Source organism: Sus scrofa, chromosome 6, assembly GCF_000003025.6.
Source record: "Sus scrofa isolate TJ Tabasco breed Duroc chromosome 6, Sscrofa11.1, whole genome shotgun sequence".
Taxonomy (NCBI): Eukaryota; Metazoa; Chordata; class Mammalia; order Artiodactyla; family Suidae; genus Sus; species Sus scrofa.
The window spans coordinates 85,982,447-86,009,221 of record NC_010448.4 but is presented as its reverse complement, the minus strand read 5'-3'; the positions used below and the strand labels follow the sequence as shown (position 1 = coordinate 86,009,221).

General features: G+C 37.2%; 1 protein-coding gene across 48 annotated transcripts in view; it reads right to left on the bottom strand.

The window, feature by feature from the left end:
• EPB41 (erythrocyte membrane protein band 4.1) overlaps window positions 1–26,775 on the bottom strand; it is a 186,985-nt gene that overhangs the window by 20,301 nt on the left and 139,909 nt on the right. For 33 of the 48 annotated variants that reach the window (XM_021095691.1, XM_021095693.1, XM_021095695.1 and 30 more), the window contains one exon: window positions 21,622–21,798. The exons of 2 other annotated variants lie outside the window; for them this stretch is intronic. In XM_021095691.1, coding sequence (XP_020951350.1) covers window positions 21,622–21,798 — 177 coding nt within the window. Of the gene's footprint in view, window positions 1–10,212; window positions 18,143–19,475; window positions 19,527–21,621; window positions 21,799–26,775 lie in introns of those variants that run through there. 13 more of the 48 variants (XM_021095713.1, XM_021095714.1, XM_021095719.1 and 10 more) reach the window with 4 other exon arrangements.

Sequence of the window (26,775 nt, the reverse complement as noted above, 5' to 3'; positions counted from 1 at the left end):
AGCATGCTTTTTTCTTTTCTTTCTTTCTTTTTTTTTTTTTTTTTTGCCTCTGCGCCTTTGTTAACACTGTCAGGATGATTCCTTCTGCCTGCAAGTGTATGCTCAGCTTGTGTCAGTTCTGGAAGTTTCCCCCTGGTTGCCTATAGAATGTTTAGATACCATGCCTCTTTTGTTCCATTGTACCCTGTCATTATTGGATTAGTCATCTGTCTTTTCCATTAGACTGAGTTCCATGGGAGATAAGGACTTATTATGTTACTTAGCTCTGTATCTCTTCTGCACAGTTTTTGGCACACAGTAGATGTTCAGTAAAAACTTGCTGAACACATACTAAATAAATCCAGGAGCCCTGAGAACTGCTTTGCCTTGTGCTATTCAAAAACCGAAAAGATGGATGCAACTAGAGATTATCATACTAAATGAAATAAGTCAGAAAGAGAAAGACATTCAATATATCACTTATATGTGGAATCTAAAATATGGCAGATGAACCCATCTAACAAAACAGAAACATACTCACAGACATAGAGAAAAGACTTGTGGTTACTAACAGGGAGAGGGTTGGGAGAGGGATGGAGTAGGAGGTTGGGATTAGCAGATGTAAACTATGTATATATAGAATGGATAAACAATAGAATGGATAAATAACAAGGTCCTACTGTATAGCACAGGGAACTATATTCAATATCCTATGATAAATCATAATAGAAAGGAATATTTTAAAAAGAGCATACATATATGTATAACTGAATCACTTTGCTGAACAGCAGAAATTAACACAACATTGTAAATCAACTATACTTCAATTAAAAAAAAAAACTGAAAAGGCTGATATGGGAAGAACATAAATAGTGGCCTACTGGACCAGACCGGCGTTCTATCTCCTACATCAGTAAAATAAGAAAAACTAACATTATTGCATGTTCACCATATGAAAAGCACTTTAACACGTTTTCTCATTTAATTTTTCACAGCCTCACTATGAGTCACTATCTCTTTTTCACAGATGACGATATGGAGAAGATAAGCAACTCAGAGCTAGTAAGTGACGGAACTAAGGTTTAAACTCAAGTCAATCTCTGATTCTAAAGCCCATTTCTTCCCATGGCAACAGAAAGAATTTCAAGTAGGATCAAAGGACGTGTCCTATCATGTTCAATAAACTTGACTATATTTGGGGGAAGTACAAAGATTGTCCCAAGTCCTCTAAGCAGGATTTTACTGACCAACACTATCTTTTAAAATATAAGGAGAAGGCTGGAAAGCCATAAGAAAGGATTGAAGCAAAAAGAAGATATAAAATCCCCATGCCATAAGACACACACAATTTGGCATGTAACATGAGTGAGGGATTTTAACTGACAGTGCTGTGCCTTTGGCTGTGACCATCAGCAAGGGCCGCTGGATTATATAAGATTCCTCACAACTGAATATACCAAATTGGCCTGGAAACTTTAAAGAGAACTTCTCAAGGATATGAATAACTATATGACTGCATCTGAACCATCCACAGTGACAGACAAAATTGAGACTTACTGTGGTTGCTTGTTTGGCCTGATGAGGGATCTCTGAGAAGGGTGCTACAATAGAAAGACCAGCTGCCTGTATAAAGTATCGCAGGACTATCTAGGTGGTTTCAAGAATATAAGAAGGAAGAATGTTAGACCAATATTTAATTGAGCGGGAATGCTATTTGATCGCAAATTCTCAATTTTACTTAAGTAAATGTTCCTGCTAAGTATGATAATTCAGTATTTTCTTTAGGGGAGAAAAAGCAAGGTGCTTTTTTTTTTTATCCCCTAAAGCGTTCTCTTGAAAATGATTTATTCAAATGGATTATGTCACAGGATCATCAAACCCTTAGTATAGATGTGCCTTTGTAGTTATAAATAACCTCTCCCTTGACTTAGGGATTACAGATATCATTAGGAGCAGGATATGGGTGTTTTATAGGTACTCTGCTGCTACGCCATTAAATACAATCCAGAGTCTTTCCTTTTAGTTATTTTTGAAGGAAGGGATTTATATATTTGAAGAGACTACTGAAAGAACTGCAGTTATGCTGACAAGACTCTCTTATCCTATAAGCGTCACAATGAAAATAAATCCTGAAAATCCTTCTAAAATTTTGCTACATAAGCAAGAGCCACATAAGTTTGTTCTGCAGGGCCTATATAGTAATTTTCCCCACGCATATTTGGTGATTTATTCCTTACTCAGTGAAGGCCAATTTTATCTTTGGATGGCAATAGAAAAACAGTTCCTTTCTCTGTTAAAAGAAAGAAAAAGAACTTGCTATTGTCTCATTTTATCTTTCTATATATTAAAATCCCAAGTAGGCAGTTAAGGACCAGGCGAAGAACAGCAAATTCTTCACTGCCAACCTTGTCATGTGATTTCAGGGATGTACTGTGTAGTTTTTTTGGCCACGCCTGCAGCATGCAGAAGATCCTGGGCTAGGGATCAAACCTGGGCTGCTGCATCGACCTGGGCCACTGAACTGACAACGCTGTGTCCTTAACCTGATGAGCCACAAGGGGAATCCTCAGAGATGTACTTTCATTTTGGAACCAGGACTAGATTGCTGGAATGAGAGAAGAAGGCAAAAACGCTAATAACTTCAAGGACTTTTGATAATAGGCCGTGTTTTATTTCTTATCCATTTAAAAACTAAATTTTCCAAAGTGTGTGATTATACATATGAAAAAGACCTCAAGGTATACTAAAATATCAGTAGGGGTAGGACTGTAAATAATTTCTCTCTTTGCGTTTTTCTGTATTTCCTAAACTTTCTAAAATGGATATGTACTACCTTTGTAATCAAAAATATTAAATGACTTTTCTTATGCAAGCTTTTATAAAATGATCTGTAAAACCTCAACAGTCCGGTAAACAATTTACAAAGGAAGTGCTGATAAATCCTTACTACCCTCCAACTTTATGAAAATAGTTAAAAATAAACCTTAACAGTTTCCTAAATGAAAAAGTAGTTAATGGAAAGAATAAAAAATGTCAGTAACTTGTAAATAGTATAAAAATTTTCTTTTATAAGGAGAATATAATATAAAATGGCAGTAATTTACTGAGTGCATTTTGAAAGTCAAAGTCAATGATGATGGAGTTAATCTATTTGAGTGGAAAAGAAATAGCTCAGATTTAAAGTGTAGCTTCATTATAATTTCTTTAATGTTTTCTGATTTAGAGATGCCAAGAATATTCTCAGAAATGTGAATAAAAATATGGTTAGATCTATGAGGTAAGTCAGAAATTTTCTGTGAATTTCTTACTGGATATCTGCTTTTGAATCAGTGAAGACACTCATGGAAAATTATCACTCTCTTGCCAAAGTCATGATAGCAACTGAGAATATAAAATACTAAAGTGTCCCCAGACTTGATTTGAACATTAACTCTGGACTAGTGACGCAGACTATAGATAAACACTATCATACTTCACATCAAAATGATTTATATTTCTTCTGTGTGGGTAGCTTGTTTTGTTTTTGGCTAAATGCCCTGCACCTCAGGCTGAGATCTTCTGTTACTGAAATCAAGTTTAAGACATCAGAATGAATTGACCAAATTCAATAAACAATTGTTTAACTGCCACCTCAGAAGACAATCCTCTTTTAGGTGATTTTAGGATAAGTAAAAGAAAGAAGTGATCCAGTGTCCAGGGTACTTAGATTTAGCTGAATGAAGATACTGACAATGATATGTACAGACAGCAGTTAAGTATGTTTGCTTAATAAACTCAGGGCTAAGTAGTGGTTGGGGCAAGGGTGGAAACTTGGGGAGAAGGGAAAATTTTATCAGAGCTGGTCACTAAGCTTAATTACAGCGTCTTTGTTACTTTTTGTGCACTCTCAGTTATCATAACATCACATTAAGCACTGAAATAAGCCAGTCACCAATATTACTGAGTCTACCATTAGTGAAATTAGACAGTTGACGGAACAATTTTAAAAGAATGAAGAGGAGGTCCCGTCGTGGCTCAGTGGTTAACAAATCCAACTAGGAACCATGAGGTTGTGGGTTCGATCCCTGGCCTTGCTCAGCGGCTCGGATCCCGTGTTGCTGTGGCTCTGGCGTAGGCTGGTGGCTGCAGCTCTGATTAGATCCCTAGCCTGGGAACCTCCATATGCCACAGGAGCAGCCCTAGAAATGGCAAAAAGACATAAATAAATAAATAAATAAATAAAAGAATGAAGAAAACAGAGTCATATCAGTTACAAAGGTAACTTTTAATGAGAGCCTTGGCAACAGTGTATGTTTACTATTAAGTTTTCAGAAAAATGTTTTTCCTTCACATTCTACTAAGTGTTTTCAAAGATTTTTTTTTTCCCCCTCTGCGTTTTAGGGCCACACCTACAGCATTTGGAAGTCTTCAGGCTAGGGGTCAGATTGGAGCTCTGGCTGCCAACCCACACCACAGCCACAGCAATGACAGATCAGAGCTGAGTCTGCGACCTACACAGCAGCTCACAATGACATTAGATCCTAAGCCCACTGAGCAGGGTCAGGGATTGAACCCGAATCCTCATGGATACTAGTTGGGTTCGTAACCTGCTAAACCACAATAGGAACTCCCTCAAAGATCTATCTTTAGAATACTTGTGAAAATTTTATCTTCATATTTGCATTTTCAGAGATATTATAGATAAATTAATAAATGTGAGTTTTCTTATTTGCTGAAATTATATGACAAAATTTAAGAGATGGGCTATTAATATGCTAAGGTAACTTTTTTTTTTTTTGTCTTTTTGCCTTTTCTGGGGCCACTCCCGAGGCATATGGAGGTTCCCAGGGCTAGGGGGTCAAATCAGAGCGGTAGCCACCGGCCTACGCCAGAGCCACAGCAATGCGGGATCCGAGCCGCGTCTGCAACCTACATCACAGCTCACGGCAACTCGGGATCCTTAACCCACTGAGTGAGGCCAGGGACCGAACCCGCAACCTCATGGTTCCTAGTCAGATTCGTTAACCACTGAGCCACGATGGGAACTCTGCTAAGGTAACATTTTATTTTATCAAATTGACTAAATTGAGAAGTAGGAAACACAAATGATGACTGCAAAAGGATTTTCATGGTCTGGCCATACCAGAATACAAGTTCTCTCACTAAATTGCATAAATACCTTGTCCTAACCCACTTTACCAATATCATCTTAAATAATCTCCAATACTCTCTTCCAAAGCAGAAAGTTTCATTTTTATATAAATATACTTAAATACACTTAAAGGCTCAAGCACAGAATGCCAAAAATACTTTTTTTTAATTTTTATTTTTTGTGTTTTGGTTTGGTTTGGGTTTTTTGGCCATACCTGAAGCATGGTGGAAGTTCCCAGGCCAGGGATTGAATCTGCACCACTGCAGTAACCAGAGCCACAGCAGTGACAATGCCTGATTCTTAACCCACTGAGCCACAAGAGAACTTTCCAAAACACTTTCAAATTGAAGAGCAAATAATTATTATAATTACAAAATATCCTTTGGTTTGATGACAAGGTGTTTTGATTTGTTTGCTTTTGGACACCAATCTAATTTTCCTCTGATCTTATGACCGAGGTGTGATTTAATTAAAGGGAATTTTGAAATATTTATTTATTCCCAATAAATACATAAAAGAAACAACTAACTTTTTTTTTCCCCCCTGAAAAATACAATTCTTTTCACTGAATGATTTTAAAAACAGGAACCGTATTTTCCCCAAGGCCAAACAAGAGCCCTGAGACTTTCTGTCTCAACAATGGGCAAGGCCTCATTTCTTATTTCCATCTTCTGGTTCCTACTGGCTGAGAGAGAGAGATACTAATTTCAGATTCTGGGACATTTTGTGAAACTCAACCTGGGGGATTTAAGGCAAGTTAAGAACACTCAACTCATTAGTGGTTTCTGGATCTTAAGAGAACCATTTTTGAAACCTAGTTTCATAAGACATTAGAGTCTCACGAATCCCAACTTTCTCCTTAATTCCCTTTCTGCTACTTTCACCACCTTTTCACTTGGGGACTAAGGGACTTAGGATACAGCTGTGGCCTAAAAGGATGTCTCTGGACTGAAACATCAAAGACCTGGGCTGCAGGTCCAGTTTTCTCACTTAAAAACTGTTTGTTCTTGGCAGGTCCCTGAACCTCTCAATTTTATCATACAAAAGCAAGAACATCACGACCTACTGGACATGGCTATTGTGTGGGTTAACTGTGTAGCACATTCAAAATGAAGGGCTAGGCAAACACGAGATATTATTTGTCTTTGTACTATATTTCTTAAAATAGTACTTTTTGCAAAGAAACGTGAACCAGAACAATAATAAAGACATCTAGTCCCTACATGGAAGTGTTTCTTGAGCATCCCCAGTGGGCCAACCCTATTTAACTAAGGCTGGTCTTCCATGCAGCTTAGCAAGTTCTGAGCCGGGTTCTCATTATGTTTTAGAGAAAACCACCAGGCAGAGCTTGAAGAAAGAAATTGTGATAGAAGAGAAGAACTAAAATTGATATACTAAGAGGATATTTATATATTCCTGAGCCAAGATCTTTATGAAGAATACTAGATAGGCCATTTGAAATAGTTTTGAGAACATTTCTGATTAGTCACAAAATTTACAACCATTTTAAAGCTTAATAGATTCATTGCTGTTTCTAAACGCAAAGCATACCTTTCTTTGCTACTACCCACACATTTTGCTTCTAGAAATTACTAAATTTTTTGTAAAAAGAGAGTGAGATTTAGCATACTGTCTCTGTAGGCATATTACCCAATGGTGAGCCCTAAAGCCACCACATCTATTAAACTACCATTGGTTTTCACATTTTCTTCCTTCTATTTTGCCATTGATTCAAGTAAACTGAGAGTTGGGACTGGCCTTGGAAATACTGTTTAGTGATAGGATCAACTCTGTAATGTCACCATCATCTTTGCAATGATTTTGTGGCCCGCTGAAATGCAAATATCTCAGGGAATTTAATACATTAAACTTTAAGTGTTTCCATAGTCAGAAAAAGAGGATTTTGGGATTCACTAGGCTTTTTAATAAGTTTATGTAATTTAAAAAAGTTTTGATAAGAAAAAGGGAGTGAGCAGAAGGTGGCAGTGGGATTGAGGGGGAGGGGTGTGCACAGACAGACATACACCCACAGAGCACATTACCCTTGCTTTGCAAACCCAGTAAGAAATGCTCTGCACTGCAAATGCCCACAGAACCAGCAGGAATCGAGGTTATCTTGCTAAGCACAGAAGGAAGATACCCAGCAGAAGAGTCCAGCTCCTGGTTCTTAACTAAAGTAAACAATAAATATATTACAGTCACTTACATTATCAACGATGTGTTTAAAATCATACCCCCAAATGGTCTGCAACATGCAAACTAAAAAACGTAGGCTCCAATCCTGATAAGATCAGTTAATTGCGAGTGCTTTGTTTCTACATACTTTTCTTTAACAAAACATGGTAAGTTTATGTCTCAGCAAAGAACAGCTTTAAGTTCCTTGGGAAAAAGTTCTAGAAAACAAAACATATCTCTTTATACATTTACTATGCTGTCAATATTTGTAATCTTATTCCTATTTTGAAAAATTAATAATATCCATGTTTCCCTTGGTTAGAAAATAGTAGGAACACTAACCTGGTGATTTTTTTTTTAAACTTGTTAAAACAAATGCTTTTAAAGGGGCACTTGCAATAAGAGATAAATCAGATGGGGTAATGGCTTCTTTGGTAAAAGCCATGTGTAAACAGCACATAAAGATGACAGATCAAGCAGCCGTAGCCCATTCTTCAGCCAAAAAAGGATACAAACAAAGGAAGGAGAACAAAAATTACCAGAAAGAAAACATATCCCCTGGCCCCTCCACCCCCAAAAGCTTCATAAGTAATGGTTTTGATACTTTCAGTGGAAAACTCAGGCCAACAAACACTCAAGATGGGGATAAACTAACAACAGAGTAACCATATGGCTACAAAAGATGATTTTAAAATTCTAGCTTTCCTCTCTACTGTGCCATTCTTAATCATGCAATACATTTTTCTTCAATCTAAATTTTCTCTTTTGGCCATATCTTCCCCAACTTTTTTTTTTTTTTTAAATGAAGTTGGTATGCTACCGGTCTCTTGCTAGAAATGCATCCTTATAGTGCTCAATGGCATCTCCATGAAGCTTGAGTCATTTTCATGGTCTGTTGCTATTCTCTGGCACACAAAAATCACATCTGGATAAAGAAGCTTAATTAGAGAGATACAGGCCTTTATTAAAATACTGCTGATAAAATTGCTTATAATAGGAAAATCACTCCATATGCAGCCTTTCACAAACACCAGCAAATGAAATTTGCCAATAACAATTATCCTTCAAACATATTTAAAAAAAATGATTTCCTAAATAGTGCTGTTATTAGATTATCCCCAGAATAGGTAAATGTAAATGCAAATAGCTGCAAAATCAGTGCCTGATGCAAAATTTTAACTATTAGATAATAGAAAATTTTGCCTTAACACTGCACTCACCAGCAAGGACTCCACAGATCAAATGAGTGTTCTCAAACCTGAATAGAGCTATAGAAGTCAAAGTGATTGAGCAAATATTAAAGGTTATACTAAACATGTCTAGGAGACCAGAAGCCTTTGGTCAGTCAATTTAATTTCATTAAACTAAGAAAGGTTGAGGTAGAGAGATGCAGATGGAAAGGAGGGGGCTATAAACAGCACAGAAACTCTGATCATTTAGTATGGGACACAATTAAATATACTTGGCAGGATTTCTTAGAAGGCCCAATTCCGAAAGTGATTAAAGCCATAATAAGCACTTCAGAAAAATATTACACCCCATTTGATATCTAGAAAATAGTTTCTTCCATAGAACTACATATAATAGAAAACTACGATTAGATATTAATTAGATGTGTCTTCATTTTCTGAAAAATTCTATAATAATGAAAATGGTTTTCCATGTTAACATTTTCAACAAATTCCTAAAAGCAACGTGGCTTTGGAGAACCACTACAAAATTTTATATTACTCAGACATGGCCACAAGGTACATACTTTGAGCTAGTAAACAGACCACTTCAAAATGTGGAGTGTTGGTTTTAAGTAATCACCTGGATAAGAGAATCTAGAACTGTGAGAGTGAGATAAGAGATAAGGTTTATCCAAGGTGAAGTAAGAAGAGAGCAGTGTACCTTCTGTTAATTCCACATTATAGCAGCAAGTTCTCCTCACACCCACATATCCACACCCACTCCATCCTTCACTCTTCAATATGATCAGAGTGGCAATACTGGATGGTTAACTACTCATTTGTAGAGTGCTTTTTTTTTTTTTTTTTTTAAAGACAAATTCAGCATGTTAAAAATGCTTCTAACATCTGCGACAATTACATTTGCTGTAGTGGTTAAGTTGGTTAGAAAAAAGTTATTTTTAAAATTTGGTATAAATAAGTCAAATAGTTCCAAGCTGGTTTAAAACATGAAAATTCTCAAAACTGAAGACAAGTCATAAAGTTATCTCTGTTTTAGAAATGAGCAAAATACAATTATTGGGCCACAGAGAAGAGTGAAAATATAGGAAAACAAGAGAATTTTTCTAGGAAGATTGACTGACGATATCTTTTGCTGATTGCTGAAGCAGAGGTCCTCCCACCCCAACTTTTTTGTAGTTGGTCTATGTGCAGCTTTACTGATTCTTATTTCCTCAATGATTAGCATCAACCAGAATCAGATTTACAATAAGGTTTATTCGTGATAAATTTATAATATTAACAGAGAAAATAATGTGAGAAAAATATCAACGAAAATGCTCCAAAAGAGAAGTTCTTAGCAGATTTCTTTAGGCTTAAATATCTTGTTGAACTGCTGATAGATAAACAATTTATTTAACTGAGAACCAGAGCTAAAAGATCTTGGACTAGAGAATGGAAAGGAACATAGATTTAAGGATGCATTAAAAAGCACCTCCTGGAATTCCCATTGTGGCTCAGTGGTTAACGAATCCGACTAGGAACCATAAGGTTGCAGGTTCGATCTCTGACCTCGCTCAGTGCGTTAAGGATCTGGCCTTGCTGTGAGCTGTGGTGTAGGTCACAGACTTGGCTCAGATCCTGAGTTGCTGTGGCTGCGGCTTTGGCCAGCAGCTACAGCTCCGATTCGACCCCTAGCCTGGGAACCTCCATATGCCACTGGTGCAGCCCTAGAAAAGACAAAAAGACAAAAAGACCAAAAAAAAAAAAAAAAAAAAAAGCACTTCCCAAAGCAAACTGCAGATCTTCAGATCAAGGAATTCTTCAGAACACAATTATGTCAACCAGGGAGCAAAGATACTCTGAAAAAAATACAATTTTATTTTATTCTGACTTATTAAATACTGCCCAAATAGGCCCTGAATTAGGGCATTTCTCTCAGAAAACTCTCTTTACTTTGAAAGAGGAACTTTCTAAAATGTTTCCTTTAGATACCCAACCTTAAATTTATACAACTACTCAAAACACTATGGTGTACCAAAAGTTCAGAGTGAAAATCATTTCACTTTCTTTACCATGCTTGTTAGTTATCTCTAAAACCTGGCTAAAGAGAGAGTGACTCTGGGACATGTTTCTTTACTCCTTAGGGGGAAATGGAGGCAGACACTTCCAAATCAAACAGAACCAAAGGATTGGCTGGATTAGTCACCAAATACTTAAGAGCATAGTTAACACAGAACAATTGGGAAAACTGACAGAGATTGGTGCTATAGCGGGTAAAGATATTTTATTATTATTTTTATTTCATTGATTAATTTTTTGGCCATGGTGTGCAGCAGCTTGATGTAGGATCTCAGTGCCCAGACCAGAGATTGAACCTGGGTCGCAGCATTGAAAGCACCAAATCCTAACCACTAGACCACCAGGGAACTCCCAGGATATTTCAGATTACAATTCAGGTGTACCCTGGCTGCCACAAAAACAGAAACAAGTGCCTCATCTTCTGTTTTCCAGTTCTAATCATAAACAAGATCCAAAATACTTCAACACTGAATGACGTACTAAGATTGTGACTACAGCTCTTCAAAACAGTACAAAGGCAAAAATCTAACTAGTCAGTTCTCTGTTTCTCTAGACCTAAATCAGGGGTCAGCAGACTAAAGCCTCAGGCAAATCCAGCCCTCTCCTTGCTTTTGTATGGCTGTGAGTTAAGAACAGTTTTACATTTTTTAACAGTTGGGAAAAAATAGAAGAATATTTAGTGACACCATACAATTATATGAAATTCAGATTTCAGAGTCCATGAATAAAGTCTGATTGGAGCACATTCACGTTTCTTTATTGTCAATGCTGCTTTTACTCTATAATGGCAAAAGTTGAGTCATTTTGACAGAGACTACATGGCCTGCAAAGCCTAAAATATTTATTATCCAGTTCTTTACAGAAAAAGTTTGCCACCCCCTGATCTATCTGATATACAAAACTCTTGATATCACAAGAGTTTGATACATTTGGTGTTTTTATATCGGGTAAAACAAAAGTATCAAACCGCTTTCCAAAATGCCTTCTGCTTTTTTTTTTTTTTTTAGGGCCGCACCCAGGGCATATGGAAGTTCCTAGGCTAGGGGTTGAATTGGACCTATAGCTGCTGGCCTACACCACAGCCACAACAATACAGAATCTGAGCTGCGCCTGTGACCTCTACCACAGTTCAACTCCAGATCCCCGACCCACTGAGCAAAGCCAGGGATTGAATCCACATCCTCATGGACACTAGCTGGATTCGTTTCCACTAAGCCACAATGGGAACTCTCCAAAATGTTTTTTGGATAAACGCAAATTGTCAAATAACAAGTCCTCTTTATGATATCACACTTCGAGATGAATTTATACATATAGAAAAGTATCCCAGTCTCAATAATATGTTCTATAGTGAAAACAGTTGATTATTGTGATAAATTGATAACAGCTTTTAATTGAATCAAATTGTAAGACATTAACAAGAGAGACTGACATCTATCATAGAAGTATAGTAGACTCTTTGAATAAATTAAGGACCATAGCACAGGATTAATAGGAGAGACAGTGGCTTCTGGGCCACATGTGGGTTTTTGGGGGGCTACCTGCATACACTGATTGGGCATGTGGTGATCACTTTAGTACAAATTTATGTCCCAATACAAGAGATTCTAAGTGAAAAGTTAGAGTTTATCCATTACCATGTGACTAATCATTTAATTCAATTTAACAAATGTTAATTATCTGTTATATGTCTGAGATACATATGTGTCTTTGGCAAACAAAGATAAATAAAACAAGGCCTCTTTTCCCTCAGAATCTCATAGGTTTGAGGATGCAGGCAAAACTAAAAGAGATAGATTAACATTTCAAATTTTTAATATCATTATTTCTGGTGGGCATCTAAGTTATAATCAGACCGTTAAACAGAAATTAAGTTTCCATAGCTGTAACATACCACAGTGGTATAAATCAAATCACATTGGGGGGTACTAGAGAATGTAAAGGTTAGCCAGGCTGTCAGAGAAGGCAAGCAAACACAGAACACAGGCTCTGGAGGTATGCTTCTTTAAGATATAACAGCAATACAATCTTGTCAACAGATCCCGGGCTACAAGAAGTTTCCAAAGCCACAAAACTAACCTACCTCCTATCCCCTTTATCTAAAACAAAAACAAAACCAAAAAACCCCAAATGCCCGTGTTGATCTATGAAGGAGCCAGGATTTCCAGGAATTTCAAAATGTTCTTTTAGGAGTTCCTGTCGTGGCTCAGCAGAAATAAATCTGACTAGCATCTATGAGGGTGCAGGTTCAATCCCTGGTCTCATTCAGTGGGTTAAGGATCCGGCGTTGCCGTGAGCTGTGGTGTAGGTTGCAGATGTAACTTGGATCTGACATTACTGTGGCTGTGGTGCAGACCGGCAGCTATAGCTGTGATTGGACCCCTAGCCTGGGAACCTCCATATGCCGTGAGTGGAGCCCTAAAAAGCAGAAAAAGAAAGAAAGAAACAAAGAAAGAAAGAAAGAAACAAAGACAGACAGACAGATAGACCACAAAATGTTCTTTCAGAGAGGTTGCGTCCATGGGAAGGGGCACAAAATGGAATAAACTCTAGGGAAGCAACCTATGGGCAATAGATACAGAAAGAAAAAAAAACCTGATAGAACAAGAAAAGCTAGAAAAAGAAGGGAAGAAAGCAGAAGGATAACATGCTAGGAGGAAGACTGGGACAGATCTGGACATCAAATGGTAAGTTATCTGAGGGCAAGAACTGGGACTAACCCCAACATGAGAGTTACTTTCAACTATGTGAAAAGCTTATAATGTGGAAGATAGAAAATCCTTTAGAATGCCTCCATTTAGGACCAAGAAGTGAAAGCTACAGGGACACAGACTTTGACTGAAGACATGAATGTTGATGTCCAAAGACATAATGTGCTGTATCTTGGGACATACTGAATCATAGGCTGCTCTCTGAATATTGACCACTTGCTCTCTGAGTCTCTAAAAGATATACAGAAGAGTCAGCATCTCTCCTGGTGGGGAGAGGAGTTGGACTGGGAGCCTATCCAGTTCTAAAATTCTGATAATGCTGCCTCTTTGCATCCCATCCCCGCAATGCATTGCCCTAGTGGGCAGTGAATAAGTTTCTCCTTTAATTCTTACTCTCTGTGTTGTTGAGACAGGACCCTGTATATATGGAGACTTTTCTTTAAAGAGACAGTAGAGGAGAAAATGAGAGATTAAACCGCATCCTTTATTGATTTAGGGGGACCCGAAAAGATAGTTGGGACTCTATGCCTTCCCACCTCTGTTAATCTTTAAATGTCAGATTTACTCTGTTATTTATCCCAAACAGGATTTTGACTATGATAAAGGGATGGGCTGCCCTCTAGGATATCAATCACAAAAGATTAGCAAAGCGTTCCTAACCCATATGTTTCTTCAACAATCTGCCACCTGTACATTTGGTTAGGCTAGTGTAAAAGTAAATTAGCATATGGCATTATTTCTGATCTGTGGGAGTAATAAACTACTCTCTCTTCTTTTTATCTTTCAAGTTTTTGTATGAAAAGAATATTGTCATTTACAAAATGTAATACTACCCTTCTTCCTCTTCCAGACTAACTTTATTATGGCTTCCTCACTTTCACAACCACAACTTCTTAACCTTTTCAGGTGTGCATTCCTAAGGTCCACATCAACATGTTTCTTTTTGTATCACGTTCTGATATAGTAAAGAGGAGATCCTAAGGCATGAAGGGTAACAGCAGCAGAAGTGAGAGCAGAGCTACTGATACTATTCCCTACAGTGTAGAGGAGGCAGATGGAGTTATCCTACGTCATGCATAACACAGAATATGAATAAGGAGTTGACTCCACTTCTACTACCAAGATTACAAATGACAAGTCCCCTTCAAGTGCAATGAGAAAAAGCAAAATGTCTATGTATGATAGACACACTTCCTCAGTGTGATAAGAGAATGCTGTAAAGAAGTTTGGGATTTTACAATTTCTGTGAAGAAAAACAGAAGGGAAGGAAACTCAGTAAAAAAGTTTTATATATCTTTACAATGTTCAATACCCTTGGCAAGAAAAAAGCAAGAAAGCTAGAAAAGTGTCTCATATTATTTTTAAACTTTCCGTCTTCCTTTTGTAAATCTATAAAGCAAGAAAGCAAGAAAGTATCTCATATTATTTTTAACTTTTCTCTCTTCCTTTTGTAAATATGTAATCACTGGGTAAAGCCTAAATATAAATTATGATGGGTAATGCCTTCAAAAAACAACCAAACCTCTAATGTGTAGGTTGTCTTATATGCTTTTCTATAGCAAATATTACAGTAGTGACTTAGGAATGTAAGAAAAAGTGAACTGATTTATATCCACAGAAATTTCAGAATAAAATTACAATAATATTTAATGTACACTAGAAAAAATGTACTAGGATCTATGATGACAACGACATCTAGTCCACAGATTATTTTTAGTCTTATCTAGTCAACAGATTCAATATCATCTTCCTTCAAAACTTCGAAGATGTAAACAAGTAGTAGAACAGACCCATGCAAACTGAATCTCTTTCATAATTCAAGTGTTAGCATAAGAAAATGGCTAAAAGTTAGGTCCAAAATTTAGATGCTGGACTTACTCTGAGGTATGGTTCACTCGAAGTATACCACATGGGTAAGATGAATCGCTTAAGAGTATGAGGGATTTTTAACTTTAGTAGTTTTAAGTGTTTGGTCACATACAATATGGACTAGATAGAAATAAATAGCTATTTACTTGCTTACTTCTATTTTTAAAAAAATCCAAGAAGTTAATGTGTGTTTGTTTTTTTAATTTTCAGTCCCCAAACGACCAAGAATAGAATGACAACCAGAGCTTCTGGCTCCTGGAATATGTTATAGATTCATTCTCATGAGGTAGATTTGTCTTTGTGATGGTGAGTGGAAATCTGGGCATCACGGAGTTAAGTGAACCCTAGAGTCACCTTGGAAATGATTACTAGCAAAAATAAGGCCAAAATCCAAGACTTTTTACTGGTCTGAATTGATACCCTTAGTCTACATTGTTTTTCACCAATCAACCTGCTGTTGAGAAGCTGAACCAGGGTAATAACATCCAGCTATTTGGGCCTGTCTCTGGTATTGAGAATGGAATGAGAGGCGAGAGGGAAACCAAGACTGTTTACAGCTTTATGTTAAACGTATTGGCAGCATTCATTTAGCTAACACAAAGCTGTAATGTCCAATGTTTTTCCTCTGATAACTGAGATGGGCATGTCTTTTGAGCCTGCATTAGTCCATCACAAAGGATCGCCCTTTCCCCTCTCAATCATCCTTATCTGCTTAACAAGAAGAAAGGTCCTCTCCTTTGACCATCCGTAAGGATCTCTGAGGACTCCTGCCGCACTTCAGAAAACCAAAAAGTATTGTTGGACTACGCTAGACTTTTAATGGGCTTGAATTAACTCCAATACAATGGGAAACAAAATTCAATTAGTATGAAGTTTATAATAATAATAATTAATAAAAAGCTATGTACAAGGATGAAAACAGGAAATATAATCTGAAACACGTACAAAAGTATCAACAAAATCCTAAGGTTATTTCCTTTTCAGTTTTTTGAAAAAAATTTAAAAAGAATTCAACCAATTCCATAGTTTTGTTATTTCATAAGAAAAACTCTCCTATCGCTATTTCACAACTAAAGAGGAGTACTTAGGATGATCACTTTCTGTGTTAAAGAACAGCTTTGCAATATTTCAGGTTGATTTGACGTCTCTTATTACCAGTGAATCAATAAATAATCTTAATTAAAAACATTTCTTATAAACACACATATCCTGTGACATGAAAGATACACGCTCATATCGGATTTTAAAATTTCACCTGCTCCTCGCTTCTTTCTCATCTTTTTGGAAAGCCTATAAGAACAGAGTAGCAGTTTTCAGGAAAGTTTTTCTACATGTCCCTAGAGAGAATAGAACAATAGTGGTAGGTGTGGAAGGACAAAAGATTCTTGGCTTTACTGTTCTCTTTTTTTTTTGCTCTAAGACGCCATCATCTTAAACACAAAAAGTCATGTTTAGAAGTTTCATCATCTGGAAAGTGTTAAGAAGTAAAACAAAGTTCAATAATCTCAGTTTGACAACCCTATAAACTCAGATTTCAAAACAAATATTTGAGACAACATTAACCAAACCATCCATAAGGGTACATTCAAGTGCCATAAAACTTAAGCTACATGCAAGATTTCATTAATGTTGAGGGGGAAAAAAAACCAGGTTAGGCATCCGAGTTATTTGTGAGGAGAGAGCACACGTGTATTTACTTCAGGGAAGCCTTAAAAATCAACATGCAAATGGGAGACACATATTTGTCACAATAGAACTTTTAACTCTCAAGGCTATTGGTTAAAACAATGGATTTCAACACAAATGTAAGAATAAACAAGTCTGAAGTCTATCAGAAAAACGAAATATATAGATATACATATTTTTAAGCTTATCATAATTGCTAAATATTGCTTCTGGCAATATAATTACTTATTTCATAAAGAAGTAACACAGTATCTTAATTCAGATAAGGGTATGTTTATGTACAAATCTTGAAGACATTTGTTATTCCAGAACTTTGGAAGATGGGCAGAGTAGTCTGGAAAATTCAGCCCTGGCTGGAGGCTAAAGGGCACCAGCACCATTTTCCTTAAACCACCAACATTATACTTGTGAAAACTGCATTTAACCTTTGCAGATCTCTCCAGTACACCAGAGAGGATAAAGCTTTGTCCCTGTACATCTCAGAAATATACATAAGAAGGCCACAGAAGTCAAAAGCCCTTTTCCGAAAAAGGCCTTTGTATATACTGGTTTGATAGCTCAAGAAAAGGAGTGGTTATAGATTCATAGATTGAAATGTTTCATTTTAAGGCTTTTGAAAGGTTAGCGAGTTGAATTTTTTTTCTTAAACTACAGAGCCCATGCCACACGAATACCTATTGAAGATTAGGAAAATATTCCATCAAATGTTTCTACAGAATATCTTGCTTTGTGTGAAACATTGGAGAGGAGTACATAGCAACAGTAAACAATAAGAACATGCAGGATAAAAGAGTTAAAGCTTTTGGGAAAAGTACCAACCTATCATATGCTTAAATTGGATTTGCTTAAACTTGTTGAACTTCAGTGAGGAAAGCTGGCCTGGGCAATCCATTGCTACTCCTTGTACCCCACCATCCATATTCTACAAAGAGTAACATTTCATTGACAGAAATATGATCACAAGTGCTCCTCTAGGACAGTGAACTATCAAAATCAGAGGGCATCACATAGGAGATAACACGTAGAAGTCAAAGACAAAGTTCAATGGTTTTAGTCTTGACATTGCCGACGAGCACCCTGTTTTGTGATCACAGAAAGACCAACCACCAGACAGCCAATGCAAGAACCACAAGAAAAGACATCACGAAAGGAATACGAGGAGATGAAAAAGTACTAGAGTAGAGGTGGCACTTTTTGAGAGACTTGTGATCCTCAGGGATTGGAATAGAAACCTTGGGAAGAATTTCTTCATTCTCTTGCTGGGGCAAGGCTCTTTCAGCAGATCTCTCTTGCCTTTTAATTTTCTCTTCATCCTGCACTAACAGAGCACGTTCCTGTGTCTGGTTTCACGGTAGAAGATCAAGAAAGACAGAGAAAGATGAACAAAATGACAGATGGAAAATGCTCAAAAATGATACTTGGGGATGTGCAAAGGATTTGGGAAAATCTTTTGGACACCCTTTATTTTACTTTACTTGGCAATTATCCTGGCACAGTTTCTATTACACAGTAAGGTACTCGACAGGTAATTTTTTGAATCAATGAAGGTAAGAAGTCCTGAAAGTTCAAGGAATCACGGGACTTCCTTAGTTACAGTGTTTATTCCTACTTCAAGGATATTCAGATATAAGTTTTTGGTCACTTTTCATTGCTCTGGTGTTGCTGACTTTTCTTAGATCAATTGGGCAAAGCCAATAAAGAACCATTCTTCTTGCCATCAGAAAAGTTACTTTTATTACAAATAGAATGGCAGAATATAAAATGTTATCTTCATATCTCTTCAGATAGACTTTAAAAATGTAACAGTTCATTTAGTATAGCAATTAGCTTTTGCTCAAGGGAATAAAAATCTTAATCCTATACATTTTAAAGACTGCAAAAGAAAAAACAAAAGTATAAAAGTTTATATGAGCATCCAAGGTCTACAGAGAAAAAAAAAAACAAAAAACCCACAAATCTCAACAATTACAAATCCCCTTCCCCCTCTCTCTCAGAATTGTGATTTAAAATAATAATAATGAAGGTTTGTACATCACATTAAGCAAATGCTTTTGATACTTTTAAGGAAAAGTGTTGTTTTTTTTTCCCATTTGTCCAATTGAGAAGTTTTTTTGCCCCTGGCAATTTCTGTACTCTGCCATCCCGTCAAGACAGATGTTTCCTATGAAAGGAAAAACTTGGCTCTAAGTTCTCTCAGTTGAGCCAGCCTTCTCTGATCTGTTTGGAAGTTCGACACCGGTTCTTTGCACACCCCTAAGTGATATGTATCAGGGAGAAAGTAGCTGGGGGACTGGTCAGCAAAAAAAAGGAAAAGAAAGGATGCAAAATTATAATGATTTTTAAAAGAAAATAAAAGGAAGAAGAAAGACAACATAAAAAGAATAGGGTACAATTAAATTCGTTTTTCTCTCTGAATACACATTTACATCTTCATGCAGCTTTTCAACCAGCCATGCGCAGAAATAAGCAAATTGAAAGCTGCAAAAGCTGCAGCAGTGAAAATGTTTTGTGTTAGGTCAAAAGGTGGTGAGTGTGAATTTACTAGTATAGCCAAAAGAAAAAAAAAAAAAAATCACTGAGCAGCTGCTGTTCAGTTCTGGGGAGATTATCTGCTTAGTGCCATAACAAGAGCAAACTGTGACTGAGAAGCACAAGTCATAACAGCAGCTTTACCTCTGGCCCACCAACCTTTCTTTCCGAGGGAAGGACAGAGGTTTTCTTCACCTGGTCACACACAAATTATATAAAATTCAGTTGCCTTGCAATGCAACAACAATGCTGTCAAAAGTAGAAAAGCTATCCCCAGAGAAGAGAAATATTGTCCTAATTATTAAAGAAAAAGTAATATATGCCAGAAAGTAGAATTATCACAGTATATAGTTCTTAATTATTGCATCATTCATTTAGAGAGGTAATATTATAACCCTAGAACTAAAGTACTCCTCATTGATCTAATTTAATTTATAAACATCTTATCTTTTTTTTTTTTTTGTCCTTTTGCCATTCTTGGGCAGCTCCCGCGGCATACAGAGTTTCCTAGGCTAGGGGTCGAATCAGAGCTACAGCTGCCGGCCTATGCCACAGCCACAGCAACGCGGGATCCAAGCCACGTCTGGGACCTACACTACAGCTCACAGCGATGCTGGATCCTTAACCCACTGAGCAAGGCCAGGGATCGAACCCACAACCTCATGGTTCCTAGTCGGATTCGTTAACCACTGAGCCACGAAGGGAACTCCATAAACATCTTATCTTTAAAGTCTACATAACGAAACAGCCATTCCCAAATCTAGCCCTGAGATGGTTTCTGGAGAGTTTCTATTAAGATAGAAGGTATTTTCTGGAAATGGAGACTGGTTCAAATTTACCAATCCTCATCCAAGAGGGTCCTAAGTTACTTTCTTCAAAGCAGCTCACAGCAACGCTGGATCCTTAACCCACTGAGCATCTTTTATTACTTGCACAGAGTCAAAAAGAAAACTTTGAGAAAATAATGCAGTTATGGTTTGCAGATAGGGTTAGCCAGGCGAGGCAGTGATAAGTGCTTTCTCATGGAGTCACAGACTTACAGAAAGCAGTCACTGTCCCAGTTCAGAGTACATGCTTTAGATTTGGAATACCCAACCCATGTCCACTTATACCAGCGAGTGGAGGCTGAGAGGACAGTGAATAGGAACAACCGCATCCTATCATTCCTAGGAACTCTCTTGAGCTGCCCATCATTTAGGAATTAGCCAGCCTTCTTGATGAAGCTGGACCAACCCCATTTGGAGAATCATTAGTCAATTTCAATCACATTTTGAAAAATATAAAACTATAAAATATAAAAAAATCCTTTGTGAACCAACTTTTATCTTCTCCAGTTCCAGAACTAAACAATAAGTTGGATAGTTCACTGCGAATTCTGAATATAAAACCAAAATATTAAAAAACCATTAAGACGTCATTTTACCTAGAGTTTAACTAGAATTGCTATTGTTTTGAGGGGAAAATAGCATATACTTTAAAAATCATTACAATCACTCATTGAGTCACTGTGACTATTTATATACATACTTAAACTGTAAAGGCTAGACTAAGTAAAGAATTTTTGAAAATGTGCCCAAGGTAACTTTTAAGACATTCTCATTACACAGATTCATTTATTTAGGTGTAGGATTTCTAAATTAGGTAATGACATCGATAGTAGAAAAAGAACAGTCTCTAAAAGATCTCTCTTGCATCCTCTATTTGTGACTATCTTACAAAACAGTGTGTTAAACAATTGATGCTACTCATAAAGATAAAATAAATCATCAACAGTCCTTCTAAGACTGAAATAGAATCATTAATACTTAGTATTCTGCATTCTCTGGCTTAGGGGCCCCCTTCTATGTTACATAATTATGCTCACCCATTCCAGACATTTCTAAGTTGCGCAAACGTTCAAACAAAGTTTTTAAAAAATGCTTATCCCTTTCCAATTTTGGCTTTACTAAATTTAGTAAACTCTCTGGTCCTTGAAGGCACAGTTTGAACATAAAGTTCCACTGGCTTATGGTCAATTTGTAAACATACACTAGCCAGAAGCATGCAGCTCCAGAGAGAGTTCTCAGGGCCTAACTGTCTTCTGGTAGCTCTAAATGGCTCTCGTAAATAGCCTGGGTAGTCCACATAACTTAAGAAACAAGTGTTTGATTATGAACGCTTCAAAACTGGAATGAATTGGTGAGGCACCAAAGCTAAACTTCAGCTCTAAACTTTCAGATACAGAATATCAATACACACAAGCATTTATTTCACTCATTCTCACAACTGGTCTCATGGACAAAGTACTCACTCCTTCTCCTGTAGGAATTTGCCCATTGATGTTAATTGTTCGAAAGGGAGAGTGAGTGGATAAGCGTTTATCCCATTCACTAGGCCGTGGTTCTGGTACAGATTCCATGAAGTTCTTTTTCAGCTCACTGATGCTGGCATGATGTTTTTTGATCTCTTCTTGACTTTTATCTAAATCCTACAGTTAAAAGGACAAAGATGCAAAACAATAAATACTAGGGAAAAAACACACACCATGGGAAGCCCATCACAGACTATGGGCACTGGTAGAAAATACACCACATCCAGGATAAATGTTCTTAATCCATAAATTGCATTCAAATTGTAAATATACAATATGGTATATTTGCTTGCTTAAAAAAAAAAAATAACAGTGCTTTTCTTGGAAGCAGTGAAGCATCATAACCCCACAGCTCTCAGCAGTTATATAACCCATAAAGAGCTCACTCCTTAATTTTACAACTCTTCTTCCCATCATGACACAGCGCTAGATCTCCAACTCCTCATCCCAAGCAGGTGATCCAACAACTCAATGAGCCTCAGCTTGACAGGAACTGATTAAGGCTCAGCTCAGGCAGGATGGAGATAGCAGTGGATAAGGAGAAACTGTTAAATGAAGGACATGGTGAAGGATTCAACTCCCATCACTGGCTGCCTTGCCTTGGTGAGCTGCATTTGTGCAGCATCCTTCTATCTCTACCTGGAGTTGGTTTTACTTTCCTATTATTAGGTGGCTGTTGTTGGATTTTTTGGTAAACAGGAATAGCCCTTTCTTGATACAAGAATTTAATTACTGAAATTCCTGGCTCAAGCCTCCAGAGCAGGTTGTTTTTATCTCTGAATAATTACTCAGGGGTATACAATATAATGGCTTTTTTTCTTTGTCAGTAATATTCACACAAACTAAAAGCCTTGTTTTCCAGCTTCTGACAGCTTCACTTCATCCCTAAGTACAATTCAAAATAGGGACCGACTTCCAGGAATCATCAGTGGATGGGGAGAGTTTAACAAGAACTTGTCACATACCTTCATGTCTCCTTGACAACTTAAAATAACTCAACTGTTTCCGCAAATCTGAATGCTGGACAATGAAAGGTAAGCTCTTATAGGGATATTCCAGGGAAAAATGATCAAAACTAGGTTAATAAAGTAGAAATAATATGAAAATAACCTTCAAGTTTATGTAACAGGAGGCATAAAACAACTCTCAAAAGAGTAACTTGGCCAGAAATAATATGAGAAATACAACAGGAAGACAAAAACTCAAATGTTCTTTATCCAACATATTTCTTCAAAAAAATTCAAAAGAGCTATGCTTGAAATCAAAACATGTGGGAGCCTGTCACTTGATGACTGCTAAAAATTCTGTGTTTATATCAAGGCAGCTCTGTATCCAAGAAAAGCATAATACTAAATATATCTCCTAATATGCTGTGTGAATTTTAGGATTAGTCTTTCTCTCTCTCTCTTTCTCTCTCTCTCTCTCTCTCTCTTTTTGTTTTTCTTTTTCGGTTCTGTGGGAAATGGCCTCATTTATGTGGGGCAGGAGGAAGGAACTCTTTTAAATAAAAATTTGTTCAAAAAGTTTTTCCTGGGACAATATAGGCTTCAAATAAGTAAATTTTCTTCAAAAGCAATGTCAAGAAGAAAAACAACATAAAAAGAAATCAGTGAGACACATGACACAATTTTGATTCTGGAGATATTCATTCAGAAAATTGATTTAATAGTTTATTCTTTTTAGTTTTGCAAGACTGAACCATGCACATTTGTTTTGAGATCAAAAAGAAAACTAACCCCAAAAAGGCAATCCTGTAACTCCCCCATAAGAGTACCTCTTGCTTGCTGCAATGAAATGTGAGTGTAACTCATGAATAAGGGCTTCTCCGTGGGGAAGCAACAGTTTGCACTTTTGTTCTAGCTGAAAGCAAGAAAAGCATGTTGACTAGCTAAAGAAAAGCAGGAACAAGGTCGGTCAAAGACTCAGTAGTAAGCTGAACAACTGAGACCCACCAGGCATGCATGGCCCTGTGACCCAGCTCCTGACAAAATCAAATCTGTTTGGGCCAAGAACAACTAAACATATTTGGGAGGGCTAACAGTGTGAATGGAGCCACACAAAAATGAGCAAGAGATGCTAAGATAAAACCAGAACTCCCTGACTGTGAGAGACTGGTAATTTGTTACTCTTCTTGCCTAGCTTTTGATTGCCTTGGAACCTGAGAAAATAAATATTTCAATAAAATCAGTAGCTTCTGAGGGAGCTTTCTCCATCCTTCTTAGCTGGCTTTGTTGGAAACCTGTGAGAGCACAGAGTAAAATTAAGATCTCAAAGGGAGCTGTTTCAAATACAATTTGTCACAGACACTTGCCACAGGTTCTCTTTGGGAGATGGAGGAGGAGGCGGTAGATCTAAAAATGAACTCGACCTTATCTGTGCCAGAACAAAGCATTAGTTGGGATGGGGTAGGAATAGGGAGAGGAGGGAATGCTTAAAAAGAAAAATCTGCTAGAGTGACAGATAACTTGAGAGAACTCCCTTAAGGGACTTTTACAATACTAGAGAATGATGGTTAGCCAAATTACTTTGGCTGTTTCCAGGTTAGACACTTTTTTGATGTCTATCATCCTATAGTTTTAGCAGCAATTAAACCAAACACATCATTAAATAGAAAATATTCTCAAAAGGTGGTTAGTAATTTTAATTTTCAAACACACACTTATTTAGAAATCCCTTCTCATGGCTGTCAGTGAAATGCTGGGAAAAACACATCACGCACAGGGACTTTGTGAGTCTCAGAAGCCATAACACACCTCATGGAACAAAGAACAAATATATGATTGGTACTATAGGTTCCAGTTAAGAGGAAGCAGCATTAAAGATGGACTCATCAAGAAACAGGCATGTTTGGAATTGGGAGATGTTACACTGTTGAGCAGAAGGGGATCAACTGACATCTATTATTCTTCCTGATCTCAGATGTGGAATCATTCTGGTCTAGCTTTATTCATGAGCTAAAGCAAAGAGATCTAGTTACCAAATCTGAAATATCCTAGGGTCCAGCCTAAGAAAACTTCATGCTCCATGAGGGAAACATATATAAAGCACTTGGTTTTGTGCCCACCCTACAGTACACGATTAGTTAAAGCTGGCCATAATTTGTATTATTTTTATCAAAGTACCTAATACCTGGCAGGGACTTAAAATATATATTGACAAAGAATAAGATGAGCTTAAGTAATTACTGGAGGCTATGAGAGATCTGTCTTAAAAGGTTTCTTCAAATTTCCAGTTTAGTAATATTTACCATATTTAATATATGTTCATCTTTCAGGTCTCAGCTTAAGTGCTACCTCTTCAGAGACAAGTTCCCGGTCCGTCTTAGAGTAGATCCTTTTTATTAGCACAGAATACTATTTCCTTCAGAGCTTTTATAATAACTTGTAATCATTTTATCAGTATTTGTTTACTTGTTTATGGTTTCTCTCTTCTACTTGTCCCCACACTGTACGCTTCCTGAAGGAAAGAACCATTTATCTCTTCCTATGTATTTACTTTGTACCTAAGTTAAATCCTTGATGTCAGAATTTATACCCATTTCTTTTGGTTCTATTTTGAGTGGAGCTGTAAGATAATTATGTCATCAGCTTCCAGACAAGAGTTTTTCTGATGTGTAAACTAACATGGCCTATTTTTTTCGCAGAATAACTCCTTAATTTTTCCTCATAATGTTCCTCTAATCATCTACTTAGTTTTAAATTTCCTTATCTAATATGGACCCCAAAACTAGATAAAGTATAATAATATAGGTCTGGTAAAAACTGGAACAATGTTGAATATAGGAAAGTGACTTTGCAAATGAATATAGGGAAAATGACCTTGCAAATCCCATAGCAGATAGTATGCTGTATTTCTGAGTAGAAAAAAAGGTACAGTTTAATACAGTTAAATAGACCCTAACTCAACTCCTAGCTTTACAAATTTACCAGCTCTATAACCACAGGGAAATTACTTAATTTCTTTCTCTCTCTCTCTTTTTTTTTTTTTTGGTCTTTTGTCTTTTTAGGGCTGCACTTGCAGCATAAGGAGGTTCCCAGGCTAGGGGTTGAATCAGAGCTGTAGCTGCCAGCTTACGCCACAGCCACAGCCACATGGGATCCGAGCTGAGTCTGCGACCTATACCACAGATCATGGCAACGCCGGATTCTTAACCTACTGAGCAAGGCCAGGGATCAAACCTGTATCCTCATGGATGCCAGTCAGATTTGTTTCTGCTGAGTCACAATGGGAACTCCGAAATTATTTAATTTCTTTAAGCCTCAATTTTCTCTTTAAAATAAAAATTCCATACTCTCATAGTCTTGTTTTTGTTTTTTTCCTTCCTTCCTTCTTCTTTCTCTCTCTCCCCCTGCCTTCTTTCTTTTTTTGCCATACCTGTGGCATAGGAAGTTCCTGGGCCAGGGACTGAATCTGAGCTGCAGCTGCAACCTAGGCCACAGCTGCAGCAATGTGGGATCCTTAACTCACTGCGCCAGGTCAGGTATTGAACCTGAGCCTCAGCAGCAACCCAAGCTGCTGCAGTTGGATTCTTAACCACTACACCACAGTAGGAACCCCTTAAAATTTCATTGAAGTATAGTTGATCTACAATGTTGTATTAATTTCCAAGCTTGTTTTATAATTAAACTATTTTCTATCATACTAACTACTCATTAGATGCTAGCCTCTCTCCTTTCCTCCCTGTATCTTACTTTTTTTTTCTCACTGTTCTGTCATTTTCTGGTATTCTCAAAATTTTAAGTCCATTTTGAATTGTGATCATTTCTCCTACTTTTCCATACTCTCTCAATTCAAAAGATGAAAAAATTGTGCAAATTTGATGCTTGAAACATATAGGGGTTTATACTCTTGGATAATTCAAGGAACTTTTTTGGGGGGGCCATGTCCTGCAGCATAAGGAAGTTCCCTGGCCAGGGATGGAACCCATGCCACAGCAGTGACCCAAGGCACTGCAGTGACACCACCAGATCCTTACCCCACTGCACCACAGGAGAACTCCTCAAGGAACTTTCAAACATTAATGTAGTACTTTCTAAATGTGGGCATAACAATGGAACCATGGGATGCAGAGGTAGTCCCAATCATATATTTTTT